The sequence below is a fragment of the Rhinatrema bivittatum genome, chromosome 5, assembly GCF_901001135.1.
Source record: "Rhinatrema bivittatum chromosome 5, aRhiBiv1.1, whole genome shotgun sequence".
Lineage (NCBI taxonomy): Eukaryota > Metazoa > Chordata > Amphibia > Gymnophiona > Rhinatrematidae > Rhinatrema > Rhinatrema bivittatum.
The window spans coordinates 17949682-17974450 of record NC_042619.1 but is presented as its reverse complement, the minus strand read 5'-3'; the positions used below and the strand labels follow the sequence as shown (position 1 = coordinate 17974450).

Here is a 24769-nt window from a genome sequence, read left to right as displayed (position 1 = left end):
ATAGAAAGGCTGCGACGATCACGAGAACCTTATGAATACCCTTGGGGCAGTTGCTAACCCGAACGGAAGGGCACAAAACTGGAAATGGTTCCCTAACATCATGAACCTCAGGTACCTCTGATGACCCTCCCGGATTCCAATGTGAAGATACGCCTCAGTCAGATCCAAAGAAGCCAAAAATTCTCCCTTGTGGACGGCCGCAATAACAGACCGCAGAGTCTCCATGCAAAAACGAGGAATGCATAAAGCCTTGTTTACCTGCTTTAAATCCAAGATCGGCCTGAACGTGCCTTCCTTCTTTGGAACCACGAAGTATATAGAATACTGGCCAGTCCTGGGCTCAGCCGGTGGAACTGGCAATACCACTCCCAGTGTCCGCAATCGGTCCAAGGTTTGGGCGATAACCAGCTGCTTCTCCGGAGGACCGCATGGCGATGTCATAAAAAGATCCTGGAGGGGACAAGCAAAATCCAACTCGTAATCGTGACGAACCACGTCGAGGACCCATTGGTCCGAAGTTATCTTGACCCATTCCTCCCAAAACAGGGACAACCGACCCCCGATGAGCGGAAAGGAGGAATGGGTCTGCACGCCTTCATTGAGTAGTCTTGCGAGGATCCCAATCACTGAGGCCGTCTGCCCCGAAAGGAAGGAGTCCAAGATTGGGACCTAGACGCTTGCTGTTTTGGGGGAAAAGGAACCACCCCTCCCCATATGGAACCGGCGCTGACCCCGAAACCGAGCCCTGGAATTCCCGAAGGATCGAGACTGACGGGGCTTATCCTCAGGCAACTTACAAACCTTATTATCTCCCAAGTCCTTGATGAGCTGATCCAGCTCGTCTCCAAACAACAACTTCCCCCTGAAGGGAAAGGAACCTAAATGTGACTTAGAGGAAGCATCCACCGACCAGCGACGGAGCCAAAGCCTGGCGGAAACTGCAGAAGACATAGTGCGAGCCGAGGTCTGCAGCAAATCATATAAAGCATCCGCTGTGTAGGCGACCGCAGCCTCCACGCAGTTGGCCTGTTCCGCTTCATCCGGCGGAAGCTCCTGTGCTGTAAGCAGTTGTTGGACCCAACGAAGAGTGGCCCTCTGCACGAGACTGCTATAAGCCGCCGCCCGGACCCCTAATGCCGCAACCTCAAAGATGTGCTTCAATAAGATCTCCAACTTCCGGTCCTGGAGATCCTTCAACGCTAACCCCCCCGTGACGGGGATGGTAGTATGCTTAACCATGGCCGTGACCGCCGAATCCACTGAGGGGATCTTGAGCAGTTCCAAGGGCTCCGACGGCAGGGGATACAACTTATCCATAGCCCTGCTAACCCGCAAGGAGGCTTCTGGAAGATCCCATTCCTTAGACACAATCTGGAACACTTTGGGATGGAAGGGAAAGGTTTGTGGAGGGGCCCACAGGCCCGCCATAGCTACATCCCTCCTTGTTATATGTAACTTTCGCTTCTTGTTAAATGGTTGATCAAGGTTATCCCCCTTGTTATATGTAAACCGATTTGATGTGAATTTCTCATGAAGGTCGGTATAGAAAAGTGTTAAATAAATAAATAAATCCCCCGTGGAAGTGTCAGCTTCCTGGTGCGGTGCCGGGATTTCCAACTCCTTCAAAACATGAAGGATTAAAAAGTTTAGCTCGTCTTTACCAAACAAACGGAGCACCTGGGGGTCATCCCCTTCAACAGACCCCTGACCGTCAGCAACGTCCGCTCCTGGCGCATCCAGAGTGACCGGAGCGAGATCCGGGGCCTCCGGAACCCCTGCACCCCCCTGCGGACGAGGGCAACGAGCCCCGGCTTTCCTCTGATCCAGAACTGCCTTGGGGATTTTAGGTGTAGGGAGACCATCCACCTCCCAACCTGCTTCTGCCTCCAAAAAAGCTTTGTGCATCAACAGCACAAACTGTGAAGAAAAAGGAACTGGCCTTTTAAATGTTTCACCCGCGGGCCGGGAGGGAGGGGGGGGGGGCCAAGGAGCTTCCGAATTGGGCATGCTCTGCGGGCTTAAGGCAGGCGGTGAAGGAGGAGGGGAGTCTTCCTCCTCCGATGCTGTTTCCTCTGCCTGCCGCGTGTCCAAAATGGCCGCTGACTCCCTCTCTATGGGAGGCGGGGCCGAAGACCGGGACCCAGGCACTCTCCTGTGCCGCGCCGAAGAGGGAAGAGAAGAAACGCTGCAGGCAGCGCTTGGCCCCCGAGAGGGTCCCTCGCCCCCGGGAAGACATCGGGAGCAGAGACCCTCGAGAGAGAGTCGTGCCCCCGCAGGCCGTGCAGGCCGAAGATCGCAGCATGAAGAGGCCTTCAGATGCAGTAAGAAAAAAGCGCGCCAAAAGTAAGTAAGTGTCCCAAACTAATAACGCGCCGGGTGAACCAGCCACCCCCTCCGGAGTCCCAGGTAGAAAGCACGGCAGGCCGGGGCTGCAAGACCAAGCGCACTGCCTGCCACCAACAGGGCTTAAGTGGCTCCCAAAATTTGAGAACTGTCTTCTCCTTTGTTTTTTGTTGTTTTATTTTCACACGCCAGAAAAAAACAACTCCAAGCCCCCTTCAGAGTTAAACTCTGGAATACAACCACTGGGGGGGAGGGTGACCGGCCCACCGGTAAGCTCTCCCCCTGGACCTACTGGGACACACTAGCTCCGAGAAAAAGTCTGAGGGCAGGGCACTCTAAGCCTGCCTGAAAACCTGCCTTCACGCTGCGCAAAAGAATTAACTAACCATACACTTTCTTTTTTTTTTTTTACATAAAAAAACAAAAAGGAAAGAAACTAGTTGATCTAGTCAGCGTAACATTAACCAAAAGAAACCTGGAAAATCCCAGAAGAAATTCTAGCAAGACCAGGACCGCAGGTTATGCCTCTCGATCTGCTGGAGTCAGAGAAAATACTGAGGGATTGCAGGTGGCACACCGGTAAATCTAGGGGGTGCTTTTCAGCTTTTCTCTGACTCCATCTGCTGGAGGGGAGGCATAACCCAGCAGTCTGGACTGATCCTGGTACGTACAGGGAATTTTGGATTTTTGGCACTGGTAAAAAAAGGGCTGCTTCTACTCTTCTCACTCACTGTGCCAGTCACCAGAGAAAGACAGACAGTGGAAATTTCTGCTGATTTTTCTTTTCACTAGTGGAGAGTCTGGGTGGGAGACAGTGTGGGGATTTGCAGCGACTTTTTTTGTCTCTGTCTGTCTGGGTATTAGTGAGGTGAGCACTGAGCAGTATACAGAGCCTGATGTAAAGAGTCTATACTAGACTGTCAGCCTTTTCATTTTGTGTTTAAAAATTTGCATGTGAAGTTTGTTAGCACTAATATATGGCACTGCATGTAGCACAGCAAACATATGATGCACTGTGTGTTTGTGTGTGTGTGTATATAAAACAGACAGTTCTCCTCACACACAATAGAGTGGTGCTGTGAATGGGGCACAGTTATGGTACCAATAAATAAAAAAATTCTTTGTTATATCCAAACCCTCAGTAGCAGTGCACTAACCTGCAAATTACATCATGTCAGGAAAAGGAAAAGGAGGGAATGTTGGCAGGATTGGCAGCAATAAAAACGGTGGTCTCATGCCTAAGATGGTAACTTTTTAAACAGCCACGTGAGTGCACATATACGTGTGTATGCCAGCTTGAACCAATGGACGCAGCCATTTTATAACATACGCGCATATATGTGCACATGGAATAAAACAGGCTGTACGCATGTACATGTATGCACAATTTTATAAAGACATGCACATGCGCGCGCAAATGCCACCTCTACCGTGTAAGTGGGGGAATTTTAGTAGATACGCGCACCAACGCATTTATCAGTTTCCCCAGTTCATTTCCAGTTCGCCCAGATAAAAGATAGGACTTGCTAAACTCCCCTAGTTAAATAGCCTCCTTTTTACCCTGTTAGCCCCAACCCTTAAAATCCTGCTGACTGGCCTAGTTTTTGATTCATGACTTACATGCCATCCACAGGTGAAGTAAAGTTACGCAGCAGGAGGCCCCAGTGTCTACTTGTGCAAGTAAATGGTTTCATTAAAAAATCCAGGAATGCCCATGCCCTGCCCAGAGCACACCAACACCCCGCCCCTTTAAAAAAAAAAAGTTCTGTGCATGTACTGGGAGATATGCACATACTTGCAATGTGCACTGGCCCAACTTCTGCACATAAATTCCAGCTGGTATGCGTAGGCCTTTCAAAATTTGCTTTTAAATTGCAGAATTACTTTTCAAAGTCCAGAATGGCAAGAGAGGACGGCAGCTCCAGGCAGAAAAAAATGTAAATTTGGAGAGGATGTGCCACTGTTGCCTGTTCCTCTCCCTGTTGTTTTGAAGCAGATGGAAATGGTAGGAGAGCCATCCAAGACTTGAATTAGCAGGACAAAAGGGATAGCAGAAGAGCAACACCAAAAACCATCAATGCACTCTTTGCTGCTGAGGCAGTGAAGGAAGTATTTACATCAAATGATTCTGAGGAAGAATCTTCTATGGCATTCCCTGAAACTGAAGAGATTGTAGCTAATAAAAATTTTGAAGGATTATTTAGTAGCATCTTAGACTCCACTTCAGTGATGGGGGAGATGGAGGAAACTAAGATTATGAGGAAAAGCAAGTAGCAAAGGTAGAGAGGGTGAGTGATGACCCTGGCATTGTTCTTCAGGGTCTACTTTCTACCTCAACTATAGTGCCAACATCAGCCCCAAGGATGCACAGAAGGGATTGCATAAGAAATCCCTGATCTGGAGGTACTTCAAAGTGAGGGAGTACCTGCGTTTTGTTCAGTATATTCAATGCGCGAAAGATGTCAGTCAAGGGATGCAAATGGGGCATCTTACAAATGCTGGTATGGAGCATCACCTGAAGAAGCAGCACCTACTTGTCTGGCAACAGACAAGGGTGGCTGTACTAGTTTGGGGACCCTTTCTGCCACTCCAGATAAAAGCCAGCGTACAGGGGTTGAAAAGGGGAAGAAATTTCCTCAAGCTGATTCTACAGTCACATACAGAAGAACTAGACAGAAATCTGGTCGAAGATATCCAAAAGGTGGGAAAGAAGGGAGAAGTGTTGATTGCTGGAGATTTTAATATGCTGGATGTAGACTTGAGAATCCCTTCTGCGGAATCTACCAGAAGAAGAAGGATAGTGGTTGCCCTTCAAGGGGCTCTGTTCAAACAAATGGTAATGAAACCCACAAGGGAGGAAGTAATACTCAACCTAGTGTCTCTAATGTCTGGGTGGGTGCCCACCTGAGCACCAGTGATCATCAAACAGTATGGTTTGATATCACACATAGGATACAGAGAGGTCACAGGAAGACCCGAGTTTTGAATTTCAAAAATACGGACTTTGTCAAAATGGGGATGTACCTGAAGGTAGAACTAAAAGACTGGGAGAAAATGAGAGAGGTGGAAAAATAGTGAACCAAACTAAAAGGAGTAATAACAAAGGCAACAAATCTATATGTTAGAAAAGTAAACAAAAGTAAAAGAAACAAGAAATCAATCTGGTTCTCAAAGGATGCGGCTAATAAAATAAAGGCAAAAACCCCCCAGCGTTCAAGAAATATAAAGGATCCCAAAAAGAGGAACACAGGAAGAATATCTGGTGAAACTGAAGAAGAGAAAGAAAGAATTCAAGAAAGCAAAAGGTTAGGTGGAAGAAAGGATTGCCAAAGAGGTAAAGCGAGGTGACAAAAATATTTCAGATTTAGAGAAAGGAGAATGGTCCAAAGTGGTATAGTGCAATTGAAAGATGACAAAGATCAATGTGTGAAGCGAGACAAAGAAATGGCCGAAATATTAAACAAATACTTCAGTTCGGTGTTCATTAAAGAAGACCCTAGAGAAGGACCATCGATAGTTAACAGGGGTGGAGTAGACAAAACTCTGTTTACAGAAGAGAATGTAAGGGAAGAGGTAGGAAAACTGAAAGTGGACAAGACCATGGGGCCGGATGAGGTACATCCCAGTATACTGAGGGAGCTCAGAGATGTGCTGGCGGGTCTGCTGAAGGACCTGTCCAGTAGATCCCTGGTAATGGGAGTGGTGCCGCAAGATTGGAGAAGAGTGGTGGTGGTCCTGCTTCTCAAGGGTGGGAGCAGAGAGGAGGCTGGAAACCTCAGGCTGGTTAGCTTCACCTCAGAGATGGGAAAATTAATGGAGACTCTGTTGAAGGAAAGGATAATGAACTATCTACAATCCAGTGGGTTGCTTGACCCAAAGCAACATGAATTCACCAGGGGAAGGTCCTGTCAGACAAATCTGATTGATTTTTTTGATTGGGTTACTAGAAAATTGGAGCAGGGAAGAGTGCTTGATGTGATTTATTTGGATTTTAGTAAAGCTTTTGATATGGTCCCACATAGGAGACTTGTGAACAAAAATGAGAAGCTTGGGAGTAGGTGCCAAGGTAATAGCGGGGATTGCAAACTGGTTGACTGACAGAAGACAGCATGTAATGGTAAATGGAACCTACTCTATAGAAAGAATAGTGTTAAGTGGAGTGCCACAAGAATCTGTTTTGGGATTGGTTCCGTTCAATATCTCTGTGAGCAACCTGGTAGAAGGGATAGAAGGTAAAGTTTGTCTATTTGAGGATGAAACTAAGATCTGCAACAGAGTGGACACGCCTAAAGGAATAGAGAGAATGAAAAGTGATTTAAGAAAGCTGGAAGATGGGTCGAAGATTTGACAGCTGGGATTCAATGCCAACAAGTGCAGAGTCATGCATCTGGGGTGCGGCAATCCAAAAGAGATGTATGTGATGGGCGGTAAAAGACTAATGTGCATGGACTGGTAGAGGGTGTGATAGTATCTGATGATCTGAAGGCAACAAAGCAATGTGACAAGGTGATAGCTAAAGCCAGAAGAATGCTGGGCTGCATAGAGAGAGGAATAACCAGTAAGAAAAAAGAGTTAATAATGCCCTTGTACAGGTCCTTGGTGAGGCTTCACCTAGTGTACTGTATTCAGTACTGGTGCCCGTATTCTTAAAAAGATAAAGACATGATAAAGGCGGTCCAAAAAAGAGTGATCAAAATGGTGAGGGATCAGCATTGGAAGACTTATGAGGAGAGACTGAAGGATCTGAATATGTATACCCTGGAAGAGAGGAGGTGCAGGGGAGAAATGATGCAGACCTTCAGATACCTGAAAGGTTTTAATGATGCCCAAGCATCAAACCTTTTCTGTTGGAAAGAAATCAATAGAACTAGAGGTCATGAAATGAAACTCCAGGGAGGATGACTCAGAACCAATGTCATGTAATATTTCTTCACGGAGAGGGTGGTAAATGTCTGGAATTCCCTTCCGGAGGAGGTGGTGAACACGAAAATAGCGAAGGAATTCAAAGGGGCATGGGATAAACACTGTAGATCCCTAAAGGCAAAAGGATGGAAATAAAGAAAAGAGTGCATGGGGGTAACTTGCTGGTGTGACAGTTACTACCCTTGACAAATAACAGTATCAAGGCTTAATGCAACTCCATCATTGCTCTCTGCTTGAATGGCAATGGGAAAAGGGGAACTGGATTCAGACTTCAGCCAACGAGGACCCCGACTTAGAGTCTGGGAAACTGTCTGAGTGAGGTCATCAGGAAGCAACGCAGGGCTTTTACCACCGCAGGGCATTTAAATATAGTAGCATCAGGCACGTGCACACCTAAGGAGGAGCATGGCAGGAGGAAGCAACGGCATCCTGCCACAAGGTGAGCCAGTGGCATGTCGCTACAAAGAGGAGCGGTGTCCAGCCGCAAAGAGTGTTGGTGGTGCGTTGTCATGTTTGGCAGCCTGGCCAGAGAGATGAGGTTAGCCCATGGCCTGCTGAACACAACACTATATTAGCTTTTTAATTCAATTTAAATAAATAAATAAAAATGGCATGCCTTTCCCAAATACATCAAACAAGGTTAAAATAAAAAAACAAACAAAATAATGACACATATATCACAAACAACAACTCATAAAATCAAAACATAGAATATCAACTACAAAATAATATAAAATAATTTCAAATTTCCATCTTCCTTCCAACTTATTCTAGTCCTACAGACTGTGGACCCAGAGAACATTTGATCCTAATACTAGACTTTTGCTTTCTTTCTGGTCTCTGGCTGTTTCTGAGCCGCTATCACTCAAGTTACCATAGATGGTGGCAGTAGTGAAATATCATGCCACAAGATATCCGGAGGCAGTACTACTAAGGAATTTGAAGACCCCCAATAGTGGTGACCACACTAATGGGAGACCTGGACACCTCATAGGAAAGGAATATAAAGTGTTTTTATGTAATGACTTTAATAATGTAAAGTACCATATATTTATATAATTAGTCCCCAACATGTGAAGGTCCTAGGCATGGGGGCACACAGGAAGGACCATGGACCATGCAAGGCCTCATAACTTCCTGGAACCTATTCCTGCTCATTAGTCAATCTCTCCATAAAGACACTCAGCACATCTGTGCTGTAGTAGAAAACAAAATGCTTTACTCACTGAGGGCTGGGAAATGAAAGCGTAACCATGAAAAATTTCTGTATAATGTTCTCATAAGATCTGTATGCACACAAAAAAATACAATAAAACATTTTCTTGTTTTTGACATATCAAGATTGTAGTGCGCATTATGGTCTACTGTGCAGCTGGTTCCACTCTTTTGGAGTGGGGTGAAGGCTAACCTTGTGACAGTATGAAGAGGTAGTCAAAGACTATCAGACAAGCTTCAAGTGTGCTCAGACTTACCTGTGTCCAGTCTTCTCAATCAGACCCTCGGGGCTCACGAAGGTGGGACACCTCTCCAGTTGTATCATCCTTAGTGCCTGTAGCCTCTATCTAGACTGGTTACTGGGACTCAACTTTACATGTGTAAGGACATTTGCCTCCCTTTTTTGCTCCTGTTTTGAGACTTCTGTAATGGCCTTAAGGCTTGGTGACCATTCTTCTCTGTGTCCACATCAAAAATAAAGACTTGCTGGCTAGGATCAGAACATACTCTGGGTTTTGAAGAAAGAACTCTTGAGTCTGGGATGCTCTGTTTTTCTTACCAGATTTCACAATCAATCTATGATTACCCTGGTTTCATAGGTCAAAACATTATGTATACAGTTTCAGTTCAAATTCAAAAATACCATATTTAAACCGCTTGTATTTATTTAATTCCTCAATGTCACCAGTACAGCTGATATTCAATTAGTGACAACTTTAGTCTCTTAAAATTCAGTTCAAAGTTTCTAATTAGTCCATTTTTGCTTCTCTTCTTCATAAAGTAAAATACAATTTTCTAAACCTTTCAGCTCTTTAGGGTCAAAATCAGAACAGATATTTAATGATGGCTTCTTTAGGGCTCATGTGTGGCTTTCCACTCAATTTCAGTTCTCTGGCAGGCAGGAACGTAGCCCCTTAAATAAACTACAACAGTCCAATTTGTTAGGAACAAAACATGATTGGTACTGCATTAATGACAGTTTCAGACCTTCTGGCATTCAAGTGCAAAACCTTTTCATTTCGTTTCTATTAGCTCCAGGGCCGGTGCAAGGGGATTTGGCGCCCTAGGCGAGCCTTCTTCCTTGCGCCCCCCCCCCCCCCCCCGGTCTCGGCCCCGACTCCTACCTCATTCTCAATCACGCCCGCTGACTGGGGTTTTCTGGGTCGCGAGCAGATTGGGCACTGCTTGCGGCCCGCCAAATCTCCACTCCTCTTTGCCACCACTTGCGGCCCCATATGGCTCGCACCCAGTGGCGCACCAAGGGTCTCCGGCGCCCAGGGGCCAATGCATTTGTGTGCCACAGAAAATCAGTGGCATCTCTAGACAGAAGAATTTGTTTTGGGTGGGGGGGGGGGAGCCAAAATGACATTTCTTCATCTCACCCACCTCTATAGCATGGATCCTGCTTTAAAATTGGTTATAAAAAAAGTGTTGTTAAAAAAGTCCAAAGGGTCCTCTGCATTATTTTAAAAAGCTGGCCAGTTTCACACTTCTAGTAAAACTACTATAAAATTATTTGATAGCCTCATTCAACTAATTCTATATGGATTATGAGAGTGAAGTCTGGAATATATAGGAAGGGACAGAATGTCAATACAAATCCTGCACCTCCAGTTCTGTATCTCTGTGCATCCACTGAAATTCCCCCAAACAATGGAGCTTGGATGTTTCCCTTACAGCTCATCATATTAAAATATATTTTCAAATTCTGGTGTCACCTCACAGTAACAGCAGCACAAACACCTTCCACTGCCAGACACATTGTGAACTAACACAAAGCACCGCAAAAAAGACACCCAAAATCTATACTGCAATCCCATCATAACATAACAGTAATAACACCAAGGACTCAAACAACAATACCCTACCTGTGAATAAGCAAGGGTAAATATTACACTGGGTCCTAGAATACCAATACACCACCTACTGAGGAAACAAAACAAACCCGATTGCTATAGATCTCTATACAGACACTATATGATAGCAGAATCTCTCATCATGGTCACACACACAGAGCAGAGACAGACCCTCACCAAATACAGAATACAAAATAAAGGAGCACAAATTAGAAAAAAACTGAAATGGAAACCCCAAGAAGCCAGACTCTGTGTATTAGCAATGGAAAAACAGAACAACCATTCCTCATAAAACAAATAAAATCAAGAAACAAAGCATCAGTTATAATAGTAAAACCATACTAATAAAATATTTTAAAACTACTGATAAATAGAATTTCTATTAATTAAAATCATATATATTTTTTACAATTTCCCAAACACCAATAAAATATTTCAAAACAGTACATATATCAAATAACACACAATAATTAAAACTAATAAGGATTTTAAAAAGCCCCTGCTGTCCATACATGGGAGCTCTTGATTTCCAGTCACCCTGATATTGTCCAGGATTAGGAGGTTATCCTCTCTCTCTCACACATACTCACATGTCCATTCTCTCTCACACATACACTGTCACATACATACACATTCATGCTCTTATACCCAACCATAACCTCTCGCTCTCACAGACACTGACACACTCAGGCACTCTCTCCCCCTCCACACACACCCCCACACAAACTCTTACTCCCCTGGATTTTCTCATACACACTCATGCTCTCACTCTCACTGGCTCCCTCACATACACACAAACACACACTCCCAGGCAAGCTCCCACTCGTTCTCACACAGACACACACACACACAGGCAAGCTCCTAGTCATTCTCACACTGAACCCCAGGCAGGCTCCCATTCATTTTCACACCACTCCCTCCCCATCCCCCAGGCATGCACACATTCAGTCTCACACACACAGACCCCCAGGCAGGCACCAATTTATTCTCACACACACACATACACCACAAACAGGCAGGCACCTATTCTCACACATACAAACCCCAGGAAGACACCCATACATTCACAGACACACCCTCAGGCAGGCACCCATGCATTCACACACATACACCGCCAGGCAGACTCCCATTCATACACATGCACACAATAAAGGCAGAGACCCCCTCTCTTTCTTTTGCCAGCAACCTCAGAGCCTCTCTCATTCTTCTGCTGCCAGTGTCACTGCTGCTCTATGGCTATTGCGGAGGTGCTGATTGCTGCTATTGGCACTGAAGCCCATTCTGCTGCCTCCTCTGTGCAGGCCCCATGGGCTTCCAGTTCCTCTATGCTGATCTCGTACATTGTGAGATCCGCATAGAGAAAGTGCTACTCTTGCACATTCCCAAAGATTACATGTTCCAATCAGTAAAAAGTAATTTATTTCTTTTTACATTTGCTGTCTGATCTTAGTTTTCTAATCGGTTGGTCACAGGCTTTTTTTTTTTTCCACCTTCCCTTTCTTATTTTTTTGCCAATTCCTTTTATAACATATTTCTTTTCTCTCCATCTGTCTGCTTCCCTCAAACACACAGTCAGGTTCTCATTCTCACATGCTTTCTCTCTCTCACATACACAGGCACTCATTCTCACATGCTGTCCCTCATACAATCATTTATACACAGTCTCTCTCTTGCACATGCTGTCTAACTCTCACTCCCACATGCTGTCTTGCTCAAGCACAGGTTCTCACTGTCACATGCTCTCTCTCATACAATCATTCCTACACACAGGCTCTCACTGTCACATGCTGACTCACACACACAGGCTCTCTCTCACTCCCACATGCTGTCCTGCTCAAGCACAGGCTCTCACTGTCACATGCTCTCTCTCATACAATCATTCCTACACACAGGCTCTCACTGTCACATGCTGACTCACACACACAGGCGCTCTCTCTCACTCCTACATGCTGTCTTGCTCAAGCACAGGCTCTCACTGTCACATGCTGTCTCACACACACAGAGGGTCTCCCATGCTGTCTCTGCAAACATTCAGGTCTTCACTCCCACACACACACACAGTCTCTCAACTCATCTCATACATACACACTGTACAAACCCTCAGTCTCTCTCTCACCTCTGGGCCTCCTCTTCACGGGCCACTGCAGGATGGGCTCTGCAGCGGCCCCGGTCTTCTCGAGCCGCGCTGATCCTCTTCTGCACGCGGCTGATGCTCCTCCTCTTTCCTGCCCGCGCGGCTCCGGCAACATTTTTCTTCCGGGGCCGCGCGGGCAGAAAGGAGGAGGAGCACCAGCCAATGCAGGAGCTTCTCCTCCTTCCTGCCCGCGCGGCCCCGGAAGAAAAATGTTGCCGGAGCCGCGCGGGCAGGAAGGAGGAGGAGCACCAGCATGCTTAGACGCGACTGTACCACGGTCCTGCCGATCTTCTTGCTGTGTGTATCCGGCACACAGCATAGCAGTAGTTCACCGCTCAGCCGCCATTGGGATGACGTCTACCGGCGGCCATTGGCCATCAGCGGCTCGGCGCCCCCTAATGCTCAGCGCCCTAGGCGATCGCCTAGTTCGCCTAGTGGTTCCGCCGGCCCTGATTAGCTCTAATTCTTTAGAGAAGCAAAAACATAACCTTTAAACAAGCTAGTATACCTCGGTTCTTTAGGATCAAAACAAAACAAAAAAGATTAGCTGGTATTCAGTGAATGGTAGCTCTAATTTTTTTTTTTAAACCTCTGCTGTCACTGACCCAACTGTATAACTCATCCAACCTATACGCATTCCTTTCTTCCTCACTCATTAACCCCAATCCTATATGTAGCATCATTTTGTATGTAATAACTTTGCTGTATGTAATAATTTCTATATGTAATAACAATTTTTATATGTAATCAACCAACACTCAAATCCCAACACCACAATCCAACTGCATGACAATTTGCTGTGATGATGTTTATCTAACATTGTTTCACGATTACTGTAAACCGTTCTGATGGCAAAACCAAATGACGGTATACAAAACACGTTAAATAAATAAAATAAACAACTAAAATAATTCTTTGGCTTTCACAGACACAGCTCCCTGTCTAATGTCTATCTGTTTTTAGTTCCTCGCCAGGCCAAAACACTCTCCTTAAGTCAGCTATAGCCATTCACTTTCAAACACAGCTTCTCTTTCATTAGCCAGGGCTTCACTTCTGTGGAACGTAAATGCACAGCTTGCCAATTCAATTTGGTCTACACCAGCTTTTAACTCTTTGGGAAGCAGGAAAAACAGCCTTCACACCAGTTGAGGCAGTCCAGTCCCCTAAAAAAAAATCAAAAGTACTGCTCAGCAGAGCTTAGTTCTGCCCTAACCTTGTTTCCCTGTCTGGCCTCCTACAGAATCTTTGCAAAACTTATCTTCATTCCCCAAACAAGGTTTCCCAAAGCCTAATTAAACAAGAAAAGAAATCACATCTCTTTCATAATAGCTTTAAAGATTAGCTTAACTTAAGCTCTGGGAGTGTTCACCTTTGCTGATCCTCTGCTTTTCTTCTTTTTGCCTACTGCAGACACTTCCTTTTAAATAATTGTAGTTTGTGTTTAAGTTTTTATGTAATATTATTACAGTGTTTTTGTATTTGTTTTAATGTGTCTCTGTGACCAGCTACACTTACTCCCATCAGCCATGATGCCTCCTGCACAGCAGGAATGCCGTCATGCTTCCCTCCAGGCCTGACCCTCCTAGGCGTGTGCACATGGCACGTGATTTAAAACCTCAGCCCTGCTTCCAGCCGGTGCCTCAGCTCGGGTCCCCTGCCTAGCCAGCAGAATGTGTTGCTCCTCCTCGTTCAGCCTGTCCAGTCTTGCCTCGTCATGCTTGTCCTGCCTTACCTTGTCCTGCCTATTTGACTTACCTTGTCCAGCCTTGCCCTATGTTGGGATCCTGCCTTACCTCCGGTGCCAGGCCGTTGCAGACGCCGCCACAACCTCTTCTTGGCGTAGCCTGGAGGCTGCTGCCAATGCTCCACCCTCACGGTGGGCAGAGCCGCCGCAGCTGAGCCTTTCTGCAACAGGGAGCTGCTGCTGGCCTGCTCTCCCTTGCGGCAGGAAGCCGCCGATGTCAGGCCCTCGTTTCGCAGTCTGGTGCCCCTTTTGCCTGTTCCTCTTCGTGTCATGGATGCCGCCAACGCTGTCCTTGGTCCTGCCCCTCTCTAGGCGCGTGGCCGTGCCTCTCTTTGACTTTTAAAGGGCCAGCGGCGGGAAAAGCCTCGTGGCCCTCACCAATGATGTCATGCATCCTTGCCTGGATCAGCCCTATAAAAGGGCCCTGCCTCAGTTCCTCAGGACCTTCGGATCTGGTCTTTACAGCATGTGCGGTCTTCCTTTCGGTCCAGGTCCTCCGTGGTCTTCCTGTGTCTAGATGGATCTTTGTTCCATGTTCCTGGTCTCGTCTGCAGAGCAAGCCTCCGGAAGGCTCCTGTTTTAATGCCAAGTTCCTGAGTCTTGAATCCTGTCCCAGTCTTCAGAGTTCTTTGTGCCTGCTTCCGTCCATGCCTAAGACTCTGCCAGAATCTGCTCTGCTTCAGCGTGGTCTGTGACTAGCCACTGGCGGCTGTGTAGGCACGCCCCGGTGCAGGCCTCTCCTGAATCTTCGTCATATCCTGGCTTCAGGTTCCACTGCTTCGACTGGAGTCTGCTTCACCTTCGGCATGGGCTGCGACCAGCCATGGACGGCTGTGTAGGGCGCGCTGCAATGCAACACTCACCCAAGTACTTTCTCCTGAATCTTTGCCTGAGACCTCCAAGTAACCTGAAACCTTGTCTGAGTCCTCCAAGTAAACTGACTCTTCGTCTGATTCTTCCGAGTATCCTGAGTCTTCATCTGAGTCTTCTGAGTATCCAGAGTCTTCGTCTGAGTCTTCTAGTTCCTATCTCGTCTTGTTCCTGCCCTCAGCCTCCATCTGGCCTCGTGCACTCGTCATTCCCAAGTGGCTGGTCTGGAAGGGCTATCGAGTGGCCGGAGAGCTACTCTCAGGACCAGCATTGTGGTGCTGGGTCTCATTGGTGCGTGTAGGTCCAGTAGAGGGCTGAGCCTGCCTTGTTCCTGTTCCAGATGTTCCTTGCCTTGTCTTCAGTCCAGCCTTGTTCCTGTTCTGCCCGTGCTCGTACCTGCTCACCTCTCATGGGGTATCTTGGGGCTCCTCCCTGAGCTGTGCCGTGATCCAAGGGCTCACAATCTCCCTTGAGAAGTGATCACTCCTCTGCGCTTGCAACACCCTGTTCCTGCCCTTGCTTGGTCTCTGTTGCCTCACCCTGTCTGCCTGCCTTGTCTTTGGAGTCTTGCCTTGCCCATCGTTCCTGTCTTGTTCCTCTGTGTTTTGTCTGTCTTGGCCTGATCCTCTGATTCTAACCTCAGTTATGGACTTTGACTACTCCCTTGCTTGCCGCCTGGCCGTGACCCTGCCTCTTAACCTGATTCCATCCTGCTTACTGTCTGCCCTGACTCTTGGTCCATCTCTGGACTCTCTCTTGGATCATCCTCGGGAATCACCTAAGTCCTGTGGACCCCTGGAATCTAAGGGCTCAACATGCGGAGAACGGGGCCGATTAGGTGAAGCTCCAGCCTATCCCAGACCAGTGCGTATTCGCTAGTTGTCGACGTGGGCATAGTGGGCTTGCTCACAAGGCAGCATCAACTGCACCTTAGCACAAGGGCTCATAATCCTTACAAAGGTCCAGTGAATGTGAAGAGAAAAACCCAAATAGCATGTATATTGAAAGTATATTAACTTTTCCTTTTTGCGGGGGAGGAACCAGATGAGGACTCTGATGCTCCAGGACCCAGTGGCCTCAGACAGGGAAGGCGGCACTTGTGGATACTGTCTGCAAGCCCAGAAGAGTACACTGAGGAGGAAGAGGGACCAGCTGAGGAACATTCATTGCCAGAGCAGTGTCACCCTGTAATGTAGGAGAAGGAGAAGATGGACACCTAGCCAAGAACGACCCTGTCATGCATACCAGTCCTCTGGCAGCATGCAGTTGATGAGGAGAGAGGAGGTTCAGCTGAGGAAGACCTTGTCTTGGCAATAGAAGAGGAGGTGCAGGCCACTCCAGCTGAGAGGCGCATTCTAGAAATAAATACCAAACTGGTGGAGGAGACTATAGGTCTCAGGAATGACATCCAGGGCCTGAGGGATGTTGTCCAAGAAGTGATGCAGGGAATGTGCCAGGAGCTAGGTGGCATTCTTGAGGAAATGCAGGCCCAGACTGCAGTGTGGAGGGAGATGCTGCAGTATATGCTACCCTGCCAGCTGCACAGCCCATGGAATGCTTCTGCTATGAGATGCCTCCCTGGATGCAGCCCCCACCAAACTCTGCTGTATCACCACCCTGGATAAAGCCTCCCCAGGCCACAGTTCTGCCAGCTCCATTGGCAGCTCCACTTCTTGCTCCACCATCGCCCATTATGATTCCACCTCCTCATGTGCCACTGTCAAACACACTAATGCCGCCACCAGCATCAATGCCACCCCCACAGAGAGATGCTGCCCTGTCTCTGACGGCACAGGTGGGATCTTTACCCACTGTGGTGGCTGAAGAGAAGAGGCCTACCACTGCACCCAGGCCATCTTCTCAGCAGCCTCACAGCCCTCCAATAGCTATGAACCTTTGCCGCTGCCCCCAGGTTCCAGGCAATTGGACTCTGTTGCAGAGGAGCATGAGACTGGGACAGGCCAACGCAGCTGAGCTTCCCTTCAGAAAAGAGAGCAGCCAAGGAATAACTGTATATATTCAGTGCATTGAGCACGCCATATAAATAAATGAACCTTCACCTTCTAAAATGTTTTTGTATCAGAGGATTCCTTTCCTATGTAGCCTGCTGTTGAGTCTGGCAATGTATCTCCTGAAATTCCACCTGACTCAGGTCATGTGGCTCCACCTCCTCTTCATCCAGATGATCTTCTAGTCCCTCTGGAAGAGGCAGGCCTCTGGTTTTGGCAAGATTATAAAGCATGCAGCAGGCTAGAAAGATCTCACCGACTTTAGTTGTGCTGTAGAGAAGGCAGATCTGTCCAGGCAGTGGAAACATGGTTTTGAGTAGGGCAAGGTTCTCTTGTTGACTGCCCTGGTCTGCCAGTGGGCCCTGTTGTAGAAAGCATCTGCAGCAGTCTGTGCTTTAGCTAGTGGAATCATGAGCCAAGTTTGAGTGGATATTGTAAACCTCTGGCTAATAGGACCAATAAAAACCAGCTCTAAGAGTCATAAAAGTGAGAAGTTTAATAAAAAGAAATGCATCTTTTCTTTGGAGCAGCAAGCAATACAAAGCAATGGTTGTACGTTCAAAACCTGCACAATGATCTAACGTGCGTGCACAGCATTTTAAAGGGTTACCTTCAGCCAATCAACAGGTGTCTAGGTTTGCCCACCTTTTATCCCTTGTCCAATTAATACATTTTTGCATGTGTACGTGCTCTGTTACTATGGGCAGAAGTCTCTGTTGTAATTTCCAGGAATTCAGTCCAAGTTAGTTTCATTTTCACTCAGGTGTGACGTCATCTGTGCTGGCTGTGAATCCACTAGGTGTAGTTATGTGCTGGCTATTCATACAATATGTTGCGGTCCCAGTCACGGCAGCTGCGACTAGGCCCTTACCTCCTTGGTCCCGGCCCGTCTCCGAGGGTCTGCGGCCTGTTTCGCGGCATCCCCGCGGGGGGGAAGCCTTCTTCCTAGGCGCGTGCAATCCGCACTTATGAAGGCCATTTCCCACCACTGGAAGCTCCGCCCTATCCACGACGTCAGATGCCACGGCCTATGTAAAGCCGCCGCGGAGCCCAGGACTTTGCCTTGCAACCAGGTTCCTTGCGGTTCTCAGTTGCTCCGTGCCCCAGAGTGTGCTATTGCGTTAGCAACTCCGTTCCTGCCTGAGACTTGTTTCACTCCGTGCCCAAGTCTTGCTTCTGTCTGGCTTGCTTGCAGTAACCTGTTCTGTTTCAGTTCCAGCTTGGTTCCAGTAGCCAGTCCCACTTCAGCTCGTCTGCTTCCAGTAGCCAGTCCTGCTTCAGCTCCTGTCTGGTTCCAGTAGCCAGTCCTGCTTCAGTTCCTGTCTGGTTCCAGTAGCCAGTCCTGCTTCAGTTCCTGCTTGCTTCAGTCCAAGCCTGCTTCAGTTCCTGCCTGAGTCCTGATCCCTGCCTGCCTGCTCCAGCTCCAGCCTCCGTGATCTCCTAAGTCCCAGCGGCCGGGATCCTACGGGCTCCTCCCGGGGGAGTACCCGCTTCCAGGGTGAATCACCTAAGTCCCAGCGGCTGGGCTCCTACGGGCTCCTCCCAGGGGAGTACCGGCTTCCAGGGTGAAGCTCTCGTCCAGCTCCTGCCTGGTATCCGCCTCCCGACCTGTCACTCACCAGAGACTATAGTACACCTCTCCCCAGTCTCTCACAGGTCGGCCCAAGGGTCCACTAAACAGTTCACTCACAACACAATATTCTCTATCACCTGTAAGGGATAACATGCAGAAGAACAGAAACAGATATCCCTTAGTCATGGGCAGCAGAGCTGTTCATTGAATAAGGTTAGAGCAGTCCTGCTGGACCAATGCTGTACATCCAGTGCATTCCCACCTAGAAGCCAGGCCCTGGTAATGTGCCTTCCTGGAAACAGTCATGAATTTCTGACTGAGAGAGGATGTAGGCATCGCAACTGGATCCCGGAAACCTGGCCACGATGTCCATGATGATCCCCTTGGCATTGTAGACCATCTGCATATTGAAGGAGTGGTCTCATCATCCCCAGGTGCCCTTATAGGGATGTGAATGCAATCAGTAGCCCCCAAGACAGAGGGAAGTGTGCAAATTGGTCGAAATCAGGCATTCTTTGTAGTTGCTGCTCTCTGCTCTGAAATATATACTGCTGTGTTTTCCTTAGAAACATAGCCAGGAACTGCTCTATATATATGGAAGTTGCAGACTAGTTTTTTCAGCCATTCCACCTAGAGGAGTCTGGAAGGTGCCGGTGGAAAAATGCCAGGGCAGTAGTGACCTTGATGTGTACTGGCAAGGCATGGTCCTGCTCTAACTGCTGGCATAGGAACAGTATGGGTTCCTTGTTGAATCAGAACCAGTTCATGACTTGCTCCTTACAGATCCAAAAACTGTGCCCTAGTCCTGTAAACTTTGTGTAAGGGGTACCTCCCTCCTCCTTTCTCTCCTCTGATCTCTCGCTCTCCATAACTATTGTGCCAAAAGCATCCCTAAGCCCATTAGAGTCATTTTGAAAATGGATTCTCCACCATTCACTCCCACAGCACAGAATGGCCCAGGCACACACAATACCACCCCCCAATATAGCCCGGTCTGTCCCAGTTATCCCCCCCCCCCCAGTATGTCCCAGTAACCCCCTAGTATAGCCCAGTATATCCCTGGTACTCTCACTCCTACCCTTTAGCCTGCTGCCATGTCCTCTCAACAAGCAAGGCCACCAAAACACCAATTCTCAAATAAGAAATTGCCATGCTGGGTCAGACCAAGGGTCCATCAAGCCCAGCATCCTGTTTCCAACAGTGGCCAAAACCAGGCCACAAGAACCTGGCAATTACCCAAACACTAAGAAGAACCCATGCTACTGATGCAATTAATAGCAGTGGCTATTCCCTAAGTATAAAGAATAGTTAATCATCAACTCTCTGATTTCTTAAATGACAATAACATTCTCGCCCCTTCACAATTTGGCTTCCGTAAAGACCGAAGCACTGAATCCCTACTAATTTCTCTAACTGACAACATTCTTTTCAACCTTGAAAAAAAGCAACCATGCCTTCTTATCCTCCTTGATTTATCAGCTGCATTCGACACTGTAAACCATGAATTGCTCCTTGATCGACTAGCAGAGATCGGAATCAAAAACATCGCCCTCAATTGGTTTAAATCTTTCCTACAAGACAGGTTTTATAAAGTCAAGATTAACAATAATGAGTCACAGCCTATCAATTCCTCTCTAGGCGTTCCTCGAGGATCCTCCTTATCTCCAACTTTATTCAACATTTATTTGCTTCCCCTTTGTCACCTATTATTTAATCTGAATCTTACCCACTACTTATATGCAGATGACGTCCAGATCCTCATTCCTATCACCAAATCACTGCAAGAAACCCTTCTTTTTTGGAACTCATGTTTTATTTCCATCTCCAACCTCCTTGCTGATCTTTGCCTAATTCTCAATACCAACAAAACAGAATTCCTCCTCATCACCCAAGATGGCAACTACCATCTCTCTAACTCTCACCCAATGACACCACCTTCTTTCTCTCCCCTGGTCAGAAACTTAGGAGTTATCATGGACAACCAATTCAATTTCAAAAGTTTCATCAATAACACTGTGAGAGAATGCTTCTTCAAACTTCAAGTTTTAAAAAGACTCAGACCTCTACTTCACCCACATGATTTCAGATCAGTTCTGCAAGCAATCATATTTTCAAAGATTGATTACTGCAACACCCTTTTAATTGGTCTCCCAGCGATTTCCCTAAAACCTCTACAAATGCTACAAAATGCCACAGCCAGGATTCTAACAAAAACAAACAAAAGAGACCACATCACCCCAATTTTAAAAAATCTCCACTGGCTCCCTATAAAATATAGAATCATCTACAAATCTTGCTCAATCATCCACAAAGCCATCTTTGTAACTGAATAGCCAGTTATGTGCTGGCTATTCATATTGTATGAATAGCCAGCACATAACTACACCTAGTGGATTCACAGCCAGCACAGATGACGTCACACCTGAGTGAAAATGAAACTAACTTGGACTGAATTCCTGGAAATTACAACAGAGACTTCTGCCCATAGTAACAGAGCACGTACACATCCCCTCTTGACCTCAGGATACCGTTACAGTTGTATTCATCCTCCCGTCCACTAAGATCTGCCCAAAGAGGCTCTCTAAAAACCCCTCCATTAAAATCATTTTCAAACAAAAGAGCCTTTTCCACAGCCGGCCCGAACCATTGGAACTCTCTTCCTTCAGACCTTAGGCTCGAACAATGCCCAAGTACATTCAAAAAAAGACTCAAGACTTGGCTGTTCACCCTAGCCTTCACCTAGCTTTTGACTTGAATCTTTCCTACCCATTGTGTTCATTGTATTCTGTCTCCTACTGTCTAAAAGCTACAGATAAAATAACAAATCTCTCTAGCCAAAGAATGATCTCCTGTTTCATGTTTGAATACCAATACTCTTGTATTTTTGCCTCCTGTTTTATACGATCTTCTTAATAATGAGTTTTATTTTTAAATGAGTTACATCCCAGTTCTCCTTTTCCCTGTTCTATGTAAGACTCACATTCAGTCATTTCAATTGTTGTATGTAAACCGAAGTGCTTAGTGATTCTGTCACTAGAACCTCGGTATATAAAAATGTTAAATAAATAAATAAATAAATAATTGATTAATAGCCGTTAATGGACTTCTCCTCCAAGAACTTATCCAAACCTTTTTTGAACCCAGCTACACTAAACTGCACTAACCACATCCTCTGGCAACAAATTCCAGAGCTTTAATGTGCGTTGAGTGAAAAAGAATTTTCTCTGATTAGTCTTAAATGTGCTACTTGCTAACTTCATGGAATGCCCCCTAGTCCTTCTATTATTCGAAAGTGTAAATAACCGAGTCACATCTACTCGTTCAAGACCTCTCATGATCTTAAAGACCTCTATCATATCCCCCCTCAGCCGTCTCTTCTCCAAGCTGAACAGCCCCAACCTCTTCAGCCTTTCCTCATAGGGGAGCTGTTCCATCCCCTTTATCATTTTGGTTGCCCTTCTCTGTACCTTCTCCATCGCAACTATATCTTTTTTGAGATGCGGCGACCAGAATTGTACACAGTATTCAAGGTGCGGTCTCACCATGGAGCGATACAGAGGCATTATGACATTTTCCGTTCTATTAACCATTCCCTTCCTAATAATTCTTAACATTCTATTTGCTTTTTTGACTGCTGCAGCACACTGAGCCGACGATTTTAAAGTATTATCCACTATGATGCCTAGATCTTTTTCCTGGATGGTAGTTCCTAATATGGAACCTAACATCGTGTAACTACAGCAAGGGTTATTTTTCCCTATATGCAACACCTTGCACTTGTCCACATTAAATTTCATCTGCCATTTGGATGCCCAATCTTCCAGTCTTGCAAGGTCCTCCTGTAAAGTATCACAGTCTGCTTGTGACTTATGAAAGATTGAACTTGGTGAGTAAATGATCAGTAGTAAACATACTCGCAAAATGTTGCTGATGTTCATGCATAGTTTATTCATTATGCACACTAGTGCAATTATCCCCCAACATGCCCTTAACACACCCACCTTTTTAGCGTGAATGTACTTGCAAAAGTGCTTATACGCGCTTGTGCGCGACCCATTTGTAAAATATGGAATGCACATAGATGCTTCACATACACGTGTGTATGTGCATTCTTTTGCATTGAAAATTCACCCCTAAGAAAGTAGTACATGAAGGGGGGTGATCATATCTGGTGATCTCAGAGTAGCAAGACAGTCTGAAAAGGTAGGTGGAAAAGTGGGAAGAGGGAGAGGTATTGCTGGTTAAAAACTGGGAGGTGATAGCCCTGCTGTATAGGTCATTGGTGGGGATGCTCAGCTCCTGAACCTCGCCAGTTTTAGTCTGCGCTATGAGCAACCTTGATACAGTTCCTCACTTTTTCACAGACCCCTTGAGGTTGTTCTGCTGCCCTTCTCTTTTTTGGGGTATTCCTCACTTTTAATGTGCTCCTCACAGGTCTCTTTTCTTTTGTGGTTCACAGCTTCACTACACACTGAACAACACAAAATATTATCTAAAGAAGAATACTGTCTCAAAATGTCTTACTGTTGCTTCACTGTAATACTGCAGGATGTCAAAAAGCAAGCAAGGTAGTATTGCTGAGGAGGCTTCTGCTTTCCACCAAATATATCGTTAAAGTGCAAGGTGCACACAATGAGATCAATAGTCAAACCTATCCGCCTAACTTAGCTGGGATATTTGGCAGTGTGGCACTGCCTCTGAATATATCCAGATAAGTTTAAAGTTAACTGGAAATGTTATCGACTTAGCTGGATAAGTATGAATATTATTACTTATCTGGCTATGTTAGCCAAATAATTAGCTCCTCCCAGTTACACCCTCGGCATGCCTCATTTTTATCCGGCTAGATTTTAACCAGATAATGGGCTAATATATACCATAATTTGCCATTTAGAAGAATAACTTTAAGTTATCCATCTACATGGCTTTTGAATATTGATCTCAATATAATTAAAATGCCCCATGCACAGAAACTCATCAGCCCCACAGGAACAAATTAATTTGGCATACCCATACAACTCCATCAGACCCAAACGCACAGAACCCCATCAGCCCCACAATATACTTAGGGCCTGATTTTAAAAAGCATTTACATGCTTAAAATTGGGTTTTACACATGTAAATGCACTTTACCCGTGAACAGGGATTTTCAAAAATTGCTACAATATATGCCACTGAATTGTCCAGAGGATTTCCCTGCGTAAGTGCACTTTACATGGGTAAAAGGGCTTTTGAAAATTGCTGCAATAGTTACATTTATAAGTGTAAATCCTTTTGAAAATGACCCCCTTTAAGTACAAAAAAAAATAAAAATAGTCCTAGGCAAACCAACCCCCCACCAGCCCCGGCACTCACAATCATCAGGTCACATTTCTGGCTTGGCGCAACTACCTGGGAGCCTTTCCTCTTCGTTGGCAGTGACAGCGATGGCGACGGCGAAGGCGGCAGCAGAATGAGAGGCGATGCGTCGGACAAAGTTACCCGGGTTCCTTTCTTCTGCTTCGGTGGAGGGACGGGAGCTGTGGCCTCTGGATCAGCGTCCTGGGACCCTTTCTTTAGTAGGGAGGTACGTGAGGCCTTCCGCTTGACTTTCAGAGTTTTCTTAACCGGCAGCAGGAAAGGAGACTGGACATCTGGCTTGCTTTTCTTCTTCTCTGGCAGCAAGACGGCACCTCTGGCTTTGCTTTCTTGTAAGGCAGCACTGGCTTCTAATATTACTGGAGGGCTATGCTTCCGCTGTGCGTGGTGCTGTGAAGGGGATTTCGCAGTTTTAGGCGGTAGTTTCGATTTCGTCTTTTATCGCCAGCTGCTCCACATTTCGGTGATTCTCATGATTTGTTGCTGCCACAATATAATAGGGACCCTGGTCATGATATGAGGCTCAAAGTGGGTAGATTAAGGAGTAACATAAGGTAATATTTCTCCATGGAAATGGTGAACACATGCAAACAGTGTTCCAGTGGAAATGATGGAGGCCAAAACAGTAAAATAATTCAATAATCATTGAATAAATGCAGAGGATCCTTACATTTGAGGGTAATGCCTGAAATTAGGCAGGCTTATTGGTATTACATTAGGAATGGGGAGGGGGTGAGGGAGTGG

The 24769-nt window shown here is 46.3% G+C and overlaps 1 protein-coding gene across 3 annotated transcripts in view; it reads right to left on the bottom strand.

The window, feature by feature from the left end:
* The window catches only part of SLCO2B1 (solute carrier organic anion transporter family member 2B1), a 360204-nt gene that overhangs the window by 138325 nt on the left and 197110 nt on the right, over positions 1–24769 (bottom strand). For 2 of the 3 annotated variants that reach the window (XM_029602065.1, XM_029602066.1), the window contains exon 8: positions 24059–24415. The exons of the other annotated variant lie outside the window; for it this stretch is intronic. In XM_029602065.1, coding sequence (XP_029457925.1) covers positions 24059–24415 — 357 coding nt within the window. The remainder of the gene's footprint in view (positions 1–24058; positions 24416–24769) is intronic. 3 annotated transcript variants of the gene reach the window in all.